At 30.1% G+C, this 13,936-nt stretch overlaps 1 protein-coding gene across 1 annotated transcript in view; it reads left to right on the top strand.

Annotated features, from left to right (window-relative positions):
• The window catches only part of LOC131849018 (tyrosine-protein kinase Dnt), a 52,600-nt gene that overhangs the window by 19,937 nt on the left and 18,727 nt on the right, over window positions 1–13,936 (top strand). Inside the window, exons 2-3 of the mRNA XM_059198997.1 lie at window positions 9,053–9,180; window positions 13,651–13,757. Coding sequence (XP_059054980.1) covers window positions 9,053–9,180; window positions 13,651–13,757 — 235 coding nt within the window. The remainder of the gene's footprint in view (window positions 1–9,052; window positions 9,181–13,650; window positions 13,758–13,936) is intronic.

The following is a 13,936-nucleotide window of genomic DNA, read 5'->3' as shown; positions in this document are numbered from 1 at the left end:
TCATCTTTGAGTTATATATATTTAGATATACGTGAACTGTCATCGTTACACTACAATGGAATTAACGGCAATTATATAGAAAATAAACAATTAAAAAATTATGTCATAGACATATATAAATATGACCTTATTTATATACGTTGTGAGCACCTAAGCAAAAGCTGAGAAGCCCGGATTAGTAAATTAACAAAACAAGGCCCATATTTTTTTTAAATTAAGAATACTTCTGTTGTCAATGTAGAAACATTCAAACATTTAAAAATATAATTCTGAGTTATTTCTAGATTCATCTGGAATAGAAGAATACGCAATATTCTAAAATTAAACTTAAAATAAATATAAATAAATAAAAGTTGCCAGTACACTAGGAACAGTAACAATAAAAAGTAATATTTCATAAATTATGAGGCAGAGTAGATAGGTACTGGAAATAGAATGAAACATTGAAACTGAGCCGCGCGTCGAGTCAATTAAGAATTATAATGATGTAAAACTTATCAAAAGAATATCACAGAAAAGGTGATAATTAAAAACATAAATTTTAACGAGGCCGATTGTGAGCGGGCTTGATGAGATGTCAGCCCTAGCGGAGGGCTATTTCCTTTTCGCTAAAAACGTTGATACTGTTAACAGTTTTGTCATTCTTTAAAAATGAACACGGGTTTTTTTTGTTTCTGTTTACAATACTTGTTTCAAGTAAAAATTTACGTGGTATTAAAAGAAAAAAATATTTCTTTACTTAACAAGAAATTTCAATGCATTCAAGGTGATTCGAATAGATTTTTAATTCTCTTTGAAATATGAAAATTTTAATACGCGCGCGCGTTGTTTCTTGTATGTATATTCATGAAAAATATTAAAACTGTACTATTAATATCATATTATTAAAAAAAATATATTCCAAATAGTATTTCAGACTATGAATACTTTGAATCGTCAAATTATGGAATTGTTTTCCTAAAGATGCATCCTATAAATGCGTATAACCTGTCGAGTTTATGAATGGTCCAATGTACATACGTTACTGTTTTATACTTATATTACTGAATATTTTCCGCTTTACTGTTTTTAATTATCAGGAATATGGGAAGAAAGTGACTCTACAAAATAAATGTACATATTGATTTTATTTTTTTATTTAACATACACAATTTAATTTTATAATACACTATATTTTCAATTAACAATTCAAAATGTTAAAGTAGAATTAATTACTGTTGCCTTATTCCCATTGAAAAAGTTTACATAATAAACAAGAGAGGAAGCAAGTCACTTTCAATTATGATTGAAAACAACAAATTGCGACTGAAAGTGGCGGAATTTTGTGAATTTCGCTTTTGCGAAATGAGGCCGGGAACAAACTCAAATTTATGGGTCGCGATAAGGGAACTTCGAAAAGGCGGCATAAATTCAGCCGACTGTACTCTCCCGTCACTACTACTTTGAGATAAAAATAAATTCCATAAAAAACATGTCTAAAATATTATGACCTCACATCTAGGGATTTTTATCATTTGAATAAGCGCATTATTATTATCATCATAATTTTATTGCCACCGGACAGTTTATATGTGAAAAGTGATATGAAACATTTCTACATGGTTTATTATATTAGTATATTACTTAAATTGTTCATTATTTACAATAACTTGCAAGGCAATACTATAGTTAATAAAAAAATGTAACGTTTTATTTATCGCTCGCCGGTGAAAAGAGTTCGCGCGTATAAACCTAGTTGCTCATAATATTTGTTTCGTAAATTTCATACAGTCAGTACACTGTACAACCACAGACTAAGTCCACGACGGTTGTATTTTAATAACAATGATATATCACAAGTTTTATTACAAACTAGCTGTGCTCGCGGTTTCACCCATGAAAATGCCGCCTATGTGATATTCTGATGTATATAGCTTATAACTTATTTCTGTAAAGTTTCATCAAAACCAAATCAAATCAATCAATCCAAAATCGTTTAGTAGATTTTTTGTAAAAGAGTAACAAACATTCATCCATCCATTTATCCGTCCATAATCACAAACTTTCGGCGTTTATAATATTAGTAAGATTAATATAATAAATATAAAATAATAACTTAACGCTAACATAACGTCTGCAAAAAGCAGCAGCAGCGTTAAATTTTGTAATCTGTATAATTTTTGGACTACATATTGTATTTAGACTTTTTTGAAACAATACTCACTATTGCATTTGTTAGGATATATGATTCAAAGTTAAATTCAAGATAATATTAGAATGTACGGGAAACATTAACTTTTACATTTAAAGTGAATAAACCTAAATGATTATGGAATCTATATTCTATATCTACTTACTTATAGGTATTTGCATACTTAATAATAAACTGCATCTAACTCAAATTTACTCATTTTTGAAATTCGACCTTAATACAAATTATTTTTTACACAGTTCTTTGATGGAGAATAGAATATAATAGAAAATCATTTATTCAAATCAAATTAAACTTAATTTAAGCACTTTTGAATAGTCATAACAATTTGTTTTTTATCTACCACTCGTTCGGAAAGCTGTCTCATCACAAGAAGAACGAGCAAGAAACTTGGAGGAATAGACAAAGAGAATATACTTTATTTGTAGCATACAGTAAAGAAAAAACATAAATAATACACATGTACACTACATGTAACTAGGCCGTCATACTACAGTAAGACGGCCTAGTTACTACAAGCAATATTTTCAAGGCAACCTTAGGTAAACGGATTTAAATATCGAACAGGTAGGTAATATGCAAACAGGCGAAAAATAAAATGAAATAAGAAACATATAATGATAAAGGAAAATAAGAATATTACATGTCGTAATTTTAATAATGAAATAGTAAATTGTTTTGCACACTTGATATCTTCATTGGTGACATCGTGGAATGTACGAGAAAAATGTATGTAAATTTTAACAAAAGAAACAAAACAATATGGCCACTCTAAGATCGACGTTCCATTTTTAAAGTGAGTGTTATTATTTTTAATGATTATTTGAAGACTGCGATCACAATCAACTATTTAAGCATGCGTATTTATCACATCGACTAGTAAGCTGTTCTTGACATTGAATCGATAGTTAAAAGCGTTTGAATTTTCCTGTTAGTAGTAAGCCGCATGGCGTGACGATAGTAACTTTACGCGGTAAAAGGCGACTATCATTGTTTTCTTTATTGCCGCTGTTATCGCGAGCCATTATGTTGTTAGCGTGAGAAAAACAAACTGTAACTGAGTGTCTACTTCATTGGTTTAGAGTACTCGAAGCAATAGAAAATACATTAGTACTAGTAGGTATTCTTTTTTTATTTGCTTAATAAAATAAAAATACAGGTACTCAGGAATGTGGCAATAGTCTCTTATATGGATAGTAAGCCATTATATACCGCTCGTGACATTACGAATGTATTGAAGAAATTATAGATATGCCTCTACACTTTGCACTTTCACTTCTGTATTTTATTCTTAGTAGTTTGGATATTTCATTTAGCATAATTATTATAGAAATATGAAATTTACCCTTAAACATAAAAATATACTTAAGTCTGACTGTTCCCGAGCCCTCTCAATTCAAAACATATTACTATGAAATTTTTCTACAATAACTATTAAACTCCATTAAATTCTGTGTTATAGGACAACTAATCAGTCAGATTTTCTTTAAATAAGTTTGTTTTAGAATTACACGCAACAAAAAAAATCAGTTTTGTATTTTCTTATCCTTTATCATAATTAGCTTAGCTTTGCTTAAATACAAAGGATTTCACGGTATGCAGATGAACTGGACGTCTACCTCTGGTACAAGGTCTTGGTGTTATAGAAACACTTTTTGATAAGAGTATTAAATCTGTATACTTAAATCTTACAGACATACAAGTAGGTATTTAATATCAAGAGTGGAGCACAGGCATCTTTATGCTTAAAAGGAGTCTTCAACAACTGTAGAATGTAATTGTAAAATTGTGTTATCTAAATATATATAGAGATGATTTTTTTTTTAATCTTAAGTCGCCTTTTTAAACGAACGAACCTACCACTGATCACAATGATAGGGTAAGGGAATTGTTAGTAATGGGGTCTAGGGTTAATCACGATGGGCAAACTGACCTAACCTCGTGCTCACTTTATCATCCTCCACTGGTGCCCCGCCGGCGTAAATCGTTAGCGCAGCCGGGTACGTCATTCTATTATCATCCATAAAAAAAAATCACAGCGATAAATTAAAATGCAGAAAGAAATTGCATCCTTTTAAACTATTTTGTTTTCGTAAATTCTAAAGCTATTTGACTCGCGTGTTAACCAAACATGGCGACAATAAACAAACCTTTATCGCCATTTTAATAAATGTGCGAGGAACTTTCTTAGAATAAATAAACCTTAAGGTGCCTAATAAAAGCACTTTATCTGGAGAATTTCCGAGGCGCGACAAAAAGACAGCAAGGTTTATGATGGCCCTTTATGAATACACATGAAACAAATGTATTTACATATTCATGAATGTGTTCGCACACTTATTTATTATTAACTAGTTGTTATCTCATATGATTTCCACATAATTTTGTTATGGTTTAAAGGAATTATGGCGACTAGCAAATAATTGGATATCCTTATAATTTATTTGATCAGGTTTTCAGTCTTTAATGTACTGTAATTTAAATTTTAATGAATACCTTACAGAAAAAAATATTATATTAATTAAAATAATAATAATTTTATTTATGACATGTGTAACAATAAAAGCAGATTTACACTTACATGTTATAAGGAGCGTTTTAAAGAACAAAATATATTTTTTTTAATATTCAAAAGATTGAATTGTTTCACGGAAAATATGCTCTGTTTTAACTGATGGAGGCGTGCATTCAATCAACAATCGTTGCAAATATGCTAAAGAAAAAAATAAAGAATCATAGTTTCATATATAAAATATTTTGTACAAAATAACGCCTCGAATACTTTTAAAACTGCGTGTTATAAGTACTATAAGCGAAATAAAAAATACAAAAGTAATGTTCTAATTTTGAATTTTGAATTATTTTGCAAATGCATTTTCCTTATGTTCTAATTTGGATTTAAAATTTCTTTGAAATTACGTATCACTGTGTTCTTATTTTAAAATTCAATTAATGATATCAACACTGAAGAACGTTCTCGTATATATTCCCATAAGTAATTAACAAATTTATTGAGCTTCGATGGTAGTTTCAGATTGCATGTCTCATAACCATCCATTTTACTTTCATTTACTTTAGAGGACAAACCAATCGCATTAACTTTAAAACCTCTCATTAGCCCCACAAAGTCTCTGTAAACCATAATTAAAGGCTCAGTGGTGTCGTATCATTTGGCAGTTTCCTCTGAAATGGTTCATTAACCGTTGAAAATGGAGTGCGTTAGTGTTGTCTGTTTTTGGAAAGTATTTATGGCACAGTTTGCTCAGTTATGACTGAGTGTTATTACTTTTATTACCAATTACTAAATTAGAGAATATGAGACAAAATTCTATTAATTAAATAGAATATAGAAATTCTAATTGAATCGAATATATTAACATACTAACTTCAAATTTAAAAATAGAACACTTTCTTTTTTTTTTCAAATTTTAAAATAGTATAATAGTTTTGTTATGTATATTTTAGTGCACTAAAAAATATTGTTTATATTTTTTTGCAAGAGATCTGATAGTGTTGTATTAGTATTTGGTATTTATTTTCTAAATCATCAATCAGCACGCTAAACAGGCAATGGGCCAGGCACATAACTTAAATGGCGGGAAGAAAAATCTCCTCGAGTGGCAACTGTATAAACGTAGTGACGACGTTGTATCTCATATACTGTTAACACACAGCTTTATTTCCGATGGTTGGGGGTTCGATTCCTCGCACGGTACAAAAAATGGTATTCATTAGTATCGTTGTTTGTATCAGCCTGGATGATTTCTATCTATATTATATATGTATTTACAAAAAATGTATCTGTGTATTTATATCAGTTGCCTAAACACAAGCTTTGCTTAAATCGGATCTAGATGGCACTGTATAAATTATCTTGAGATACTATTATTATTATTTATTCATTGCAATTATTAACTGTTAATGAAATAATATTAATACATGTAATATTATTAATTATTTTTAATTAAGGACTGAACTATTTACGCTTCGAAACACGTACACCTCTTACAAATGTATCTCAAGAGAAACAGCATCTCGTTACATAAAGGTTTATGTAGCCATTATTATGGGCTTTGAGTCATTGATACAAAGGTACGGCCTGAGGCGTGGCGTTTATAGTCTGTCATTAAGGTTTTAATAATGAGCGAACTACCCTCGAACGGTATGGGCGTAGATGTATGTATGTAATATAATTTAGCTTGAAATGACGGCCTTGGTAGTTCAGCGGTTTAGGTCACGGCTTTATTTTTTAATTTTTTTTTTATTAAATAATCAATCTTATAATATAATATCACTAAACAGTACACACAACGTCATCTTGTCTCAAGCTAAGTAGAACTCATGTTATGGGTATTTGTCAACTGATAGAATACTTGTATATATTTTTTTTGTAAATATATATAATATACACAGAAAACACCCAGACCGATATAAACAATCACACTTCCATTTTATAATATTAGTCTGGAATGGTTAATATTAATATTATGTTATATGTGGTTAATATGCATATGAGTATACCTTTTGTTTTTTGGACTACTCTAATGCTGTTGGCCGCAGCTGGCCTTTACAGCTTCATCGGACGAGTGAGTATACCGAATAGTTATAGATACATGATAGTAATAATAATAATAAGGCTATATTTTAGATAAATGTGCAATAGTCCATCGCTTCCTAAGTGCTACAAAAGAATAAAAATGAAAATCATCATGAAAAATAAAGTAACGAGAGACTTGGCATCTCCTGTCTTCTGTACCAATCACCAGTTTCGCTGTGAAAAAGGGTAAATAATAATAATAATCTCAGGACAAGTCACATAGCGTCATCTAAACCCAAATTAAGCTAGCTAAAGCTTGTGTTGGGTACTAGATAACTGATACAAAGATATATTTTTTTTTTCGTGCATAAATACACAACCAGTCCGATACAAACAATCATACTCATGAATACAAATGTTTGTATCGTGCGAGGAATCGAACTCACGCCTATCAGAAGTACGGCGGTGTGCTTAATCACTAGCCCACCGAGGCCGCCAAGATGCGATAAATCCGTTTTGAAATTAAAAAATACCTGAATCATATCTAAGCTGTTATACGACATCGAATAAACGTAGGCAGCATTGTTCCGAGTTAATGTACCAAATTCAAAATAGCTTATGTATAAGTAGCCCGAAATATAGATCCGCTATTGCTGAATAGAATCTCAAGTTGGTCCAGGGTGTTTAGAGGGGTTGTCTGTTCCAAATAAGGGGTAGTGATTCATCAATTGTGCAAAGTGGCACTTCATATTCAGTTCGATTCACTGTCTCGTCCGCACCAACGCCTATAAATGTACCCTGATTAAATGAATTGGTCCTTTTTGAAACTTTTTATATATGTATATTGAAGGGATGTAGGTATACAGTTGTATTTATATTTTTATGTTTGTCTATACATTCTTATAGTTATTATCATATATATATATACAATCATATCTCAGTGTCTTTTTTATGTATGACTATAAATAGTTAACACAATATTCTATAACATTGTCTAGGTTTGCTAAAAGAAATCTCTTTTTAGAAATAGGCTAGCCCTTATACATTATATTTAATTGTACATTTTTTGTTTCCTATGTGTGTACAATAAAGATTAAATAATAATGAGTACTGTAATTTTTTTTATTTATAATTGAAAAACAAAAGCACACTATAAGTTTCCTTTTTTTACCGAGGGGAAATACTAATTCAATATATTTATTTTAATCTAAGATAAATAAAATATTTATACTTTCTTAGTTATAAAAAAAACTTATATCTTTTATTGTAACACTCTTAATATATTTATAATAGGGATATAATGAACAAAATACATGTTACATAAATATTTATTTAATTAATAAATCAATATTTAATTTCAAATTAAACTGATTCATTACATTTATAATTTGCAATATCTAATAAAAGTAGAAAAAGTATCAAAATATATCTACTCTATACATACTCAAATGTACTTTTCGGCTAAGCAAATAGAGTTAGTTGGATAATTTGACGTTGCTACGACGCCCCCTGGGAATCGAACATGCACTAGGGAGTACATCCATCTGCTTTTTATGCAATCGTCTGTAATGGTGCAAAAAGAATAATAAGATTTTCTTTTCTATACAGATGCACCGGGAATAAATAAAGAACTGGGGGTATTTCCATCATTTGAGGGGAAGTCTTTTTATATGTAAATTTGCATTAATTGACAATTAGAATATAATTTTATTTAACGGGTAATTTAAGGAATAGGTTAATATATATTATTGTTGAATAAAAAATTTTGAAAAACTATATCATAATTTTCAGTTAAATTCGTTTACTACTATTGAAAAAAAATTGGCATTTTAAACTTGGCTTTTGTGCTTATATTTACTATTTAAAAAAATAACTATGGCTATAAACATGTTTAAAGCAGTCGTATTTAGAAATCTATTTGATATGGTTTTCAACGAAGTATCATATAATAATTTACTCCAAAATATATAATAACACAACATATACTAGTTTATCAGATAGGTATGTTTTATCAGTTTATATGCGAAGAGATGACAGATAGATATATAGAGATATTATTTAGTTGTCTTAGTATTAGATAAAGTTGTAGGGTAATAATAATTATTACAACGGGTACCGATAAATTTAATCGAGAGAGAATAACTAATATCCTTTTTATTCTAAATACTTAGGTTTTTTTTAATTGATGTGTCCACTTCGCTCGTACATCACAAACATATCTAATCACAATCTGGAAACGTCGTAATCTTGCAGTCTGTAATTTCCCTTTGTATACAGAAACTCGTAATTATGCATATCTGCAATATTTCTATTATTTGTTACAGGTCTAGACGCGGAACTATACTATGTTAGAGAAGGAGTGGTGAATACATATGCCACCGGTTTCATAGTGCCTGTCCCGGCTCATATAGCTGACCTCGAGTTCATGTGGCAGGCGCTCGGCAGAAGACCTGTAAGTATATAGAAAAAGGTTTATAAATATTATTTATAACGTTATACTTTTCTGTTCAGTTTTGAAAGATGTATTATTGTACTTACAGTGACTGCGATAAAAAAAAATATAGCTGAAAATTTTAAACAAGAAAAAACAATGATAAAATTTAAAAATGGAATATTAAAAATGTTATACAGAAACCCACGCTGACTAAGCTGCCAGTAATAACATTGATAAAAAAAAGAATGTCAGAAATTACATAAAAAGTTTGAAAAAAGAATATAAACTAAGTTACCAATTATAATACTCGTTTATATAGTATATATTTTTATTAAAATCTGTTAATTATTTCCGATTCAAAATAAATACAGGTAATAAAATCGTGAATGGATTTTTAAATAAACATCTTAAATACGTTATAAGTATATGATTATATGTTAACGAGGTCTAATTAATAGTTTTTAGATTTCTTGTCTATTTCTCTATATGTTTGCGTGCTAATCTCTGATTGTCTAAGAAAAATAAACAACCAAAGTATTATAATAAAAACACTTGCTGAATTCTTTAATTCTGTACATGCTTTGAATATTGATTGTTGTGTAAACAGTTTAAGAATTAGAAATTCTTAATTATAACTGTCGCTGGTTCCTTACATTTCAATTTGGCTTGAATGAGATTTAATTTTGAAAACAAAAGGCCGGATTAAGTGTTCCTTTTGCAATGGCGTCTAACGAATATTTATAGCTTTCGTTACGTTTCTTCTGATGCTGATTTTTAATCAAGTTTTAAAATGTTAAATTGTCTCCTCTAGGTCGTAATAATAATAACTTGCAGTTTTTAATTAAAAGTTAACCAAAATTGAAGGTGGACTGGACTGATTGTATTCTAATAGGGGATAATTTAGTATAGGATCAACAATAAAATAAATCTCATTGGTTAGAAAACATAATTAAAGGAATATATTTAGTTATAGCGAAGTGTAGTTGTTTTCTAGTGAATCTTTAAAATAACAACAAGTAACAAACATGTTGCTATAGCCTCTATAAAAACATATATGAGTAAGTACAGAAAGACTAGAGCAACCTACAGATATTGTTCTATGTGAACATTGAATTTTGTTGGGTGTATGGCATAATAGAAAAAATAAACCCCTAAAATTAGTAGCTGCCGCTGTAATAAAATCGAAGTTAGACACTACGTAATATAGGTCATATTATTATTAGTACCTGAAGTAGATTTTGTAAAAAGTTAATTAGATACCTATTTCAGCCACCACGCTGCTTGTGTGCTGCACGTAAGCTGTGATTCGATTAAACGCAATCAAATTACAGAATAAGACATGACGTCTTAGACCTCTGGAATCGTAGCACACGATGGGTATCGCGGGTATGATAACGTGATTTCCGTGGTGCCATTCGACTGTATAGGCAAAGGTTATCGCTTACTATTTAGCTTGTTTGTCTTTCCCATAACACAAAAAAAAAATCTTTCTTGTACATAATACTAGTAGAATTACGATAGTAATAAATATATGAAATCAAAAGCCACAATGCCATCGGCGTGATGTTAACAAATCGATTGACAGCTCATTTGTGAAAATTGGTCCCATTAGGCGTTAATATTCGAGGGTGAGTACATAAATTATGGACATTCGACCAATTATGGGTGGATATGTGTAGGGTTCCGTATTAAAATCTGACTGTCTGTCTGTCACAGCGGCGCATTTTAGTAACTATTAATGTATAATTTCACTTCCCTTTTATCTCTAGATAGTCCGAAGTGAAAAGACTGAAATAATCATCTTTGTAAATAAAATTGATTGTTTGTATGTCTTCCTATATCCCTACTTAAATAATTCATACAATTGCATCATATTTGATTGTAATAATAATTCATAAAAAAAATCGAAATCAGGGCGGGTCGCTTGTGGTTAATAAATAATAATATTATAATTAAATATAAATTAAAACAGAACACAATCATATTTCTGCAAATTTTACGATGTTTGTACATCGTAAAATTTATCGCGTGAAATGCTATATTTTATTATATAGGCTGTATTTTGTTAATGTTAAAAAAAGAAAAAATTTAGATAAAAATAATATTAATAAATTGCAATCATTCTTTCAGACTATAAGCAGATTCGTTGATACTTATAAAAGATTGTGTGAGTTGATTCTCCATTGAGATTTCAGCATCAGAAATATTATAGCTTAGGCTCTGGTCTTTTTAAGTCTTTTACTTTACGTCTCTAATGGCGTATCACATAATCAGGTAAAAAAATATATTTTTCTAATTAGAACTGCATTTACATATATAATTAGCGTTTTATGTAACAAAAAGCCATTTTTTACAAAATACCCTAAGTACTGAACTCTTGGTGTGAGAAATAGAATCGTACTTGACTGTTTTCTATCCACTTCTACCTACTACATTCTACTTATGTAATCGTGGCGCTTGGTGTCAATAGTTTATAGGCCGACTTACTTGTGCCCGAACACTTCTGACGTGGCATGTAGGCAGCGAGTTTACGTGTCATATACAACACGAAGGGAGATATGTATTTTTAATATGTTATTCTATAACATTATTTTTTATTTGAAAACACAATACTGTATTACTAAAGGAAACTGTTATTCATTGCAGGAGATTTTTGATTATAAAAATGAAATAGTACGATATCACGTGAATACTAATAATTGTAATATAATTTGTTACAGTGTGTGATTTTAATTTAACAATTTTAAATATTATTAAAATTGTGAATATAGGTAAAATTAATATGACTTATGTCTATTGTAACGTCTATACATTATTTTATAATATATTTTGTTCTTATGGAAATCTCATGTTCATCTTTTATATCATCATAATGAAATAATACCAATAATATCTTTGAGCAAATCACACAGCGACATCCAATCCCAAGCTAAGTACACCTGTGCATAGCTTGGGATTGGATGGCGCTGGTGGTATGGGTACCTACTGATATAAATACGTAGATACTTTTGTTTATAAATCTATAAACAATGCCCAGATTGATACAAACAATCATATTCTTCAATGCATGAATTATATTGCATACGACGAATCGAACCCGCTCCCATCGGAACTAAAATGGTGTGCTAAATCGCTATACCGAGAAGGCGAGGCGAGGCCGAATATAATAATTAAATCTATTAAACAATACAAATACAAATAGAGTATATAGTAGTGTTGTATATAATGTTACTAATGTCTTCTACATTACTACTTACGAATACAGATATAATCATATATACATATGTTATTCAAACACTAATATATACTATATTCCAGGGTATTCTCATTATAAAATATCCCAAGGGTTTACTATTTTCTACAAACTTGGAACATACATAAATGCACAAAGTTGCATCTAAAACAGGTATACGTGACCTCACGTAGTGAAAACTAAGCTTCCACCTCTTTACGGATTGCAGACGTTGTTATATATTTTATATTGCCTTCAACTATATATTATCTAACGTTAAAAATACTATCTGTATAAAAATAATTATCATATAGATTAGTGAATATTCTTTTATGGATTTTGCATTGGAAATAACCACTTGATGGAATATGGTCAGATGATTAAAATTATTGTTAATACTAGCTTTTATTAATTTTAGTGCTGTTTGGAAGTTATAAAATAGTGAAAATTCATTATAATGATAATATACAATGGTATAAAAAATGGAACCTAATATTTAAAAAATAATAAAGGAATATTCCTCAATTATTCAAATATTGAAAAGTAACGGAGCGCTAGCGTTTTTCCAACCCAGAACTGTATTTATGATAAGAATATCCCATTTATCCCACTCTGTGATCGAAATGGGGGAAAGGGATTGTTAGTGACGTGGACTAATGACCCCTTACGAGCAATTCACCCTGTCAGATTGACCTCCACGCGGTTCCCCTTGGAAACCATCGTGATAAATTCTTGGTGAATTTGTCACCATGGGCTAACTGACCTGACCTCATGTTCATGTTATCACCCTCCACTGGTACCCCGCCAGCGTAAACCGTTAGGTGGGTGTTCCATTCCATTACCTTAAAAAAAAAACTATCATCGAAGTCGTAATCGGTGACTGAGTCGAAATTCGCACCTAGCACTACCCACAGACTGTATTTATAGTATATTATATATTAAAATATAAACGGAATCGGGTTGATGTTGGTTTATAACAATTTTATTTTGTTAATTTATGTAATTGCACTAAACATCTGACACAAGAATCAGTATAATTCTTGTTTTACAAGATATATACTCTTAATTACAAATACGAATATAAGACTACAACAGAAAATTTTAATACCAATTCAAATTTACCGTTAATAAATATCTAATGGTGACAGTGAATCCCAAAGTTGGTTGCATATTTAAAGACAAAATTATTCTATACTATTTACAGACATGTGTAGCAATGATCCAATGATAATACTATGATTGTTTGTTCCACACAGTTACCGTACGTGATGGGCATAGACTACGAGAGTCGGGGCGCCATGCTGCCGCCGCAGGTCAATATATCTGAGAGAGGGCTGGTACCTACCACACTGCAGACTTTTAGGTAAATTATTATTTTCAATGCTCACCAGAAAAACTTTTTTTTATTGATATAATTGGAAAGGATTAGCTGACAGCGCACCTAATAGTAAGCAGTAACCGTCCCCTATAGTAATATATAATATAGTAATATATACAACTAGTAATATACATATAATATCTTGGACAATTCACATGACGCCA

This window comes from Achroia grisella, unplaced genomic scaffold, assembly GCF_030625045.1.
Source record: "Achroia grisella isolate CSIRO2021 unplaced genomic scaffold, CSIRO_AGI_Agris_v1 utg1096, whole genome shotgun sequence".
Lineage (NCBI taxonomy): Eukaryota > Metazoa > Arthropoda > Insecta > Lepidoptera > Pyralidae > Achroia > Achroia grisella.
The sequence above is the reverse complement of the archived record's forward strand: the minus strand, read 5'-3'. Positions and strand labels throughout refer to the sequence as shown.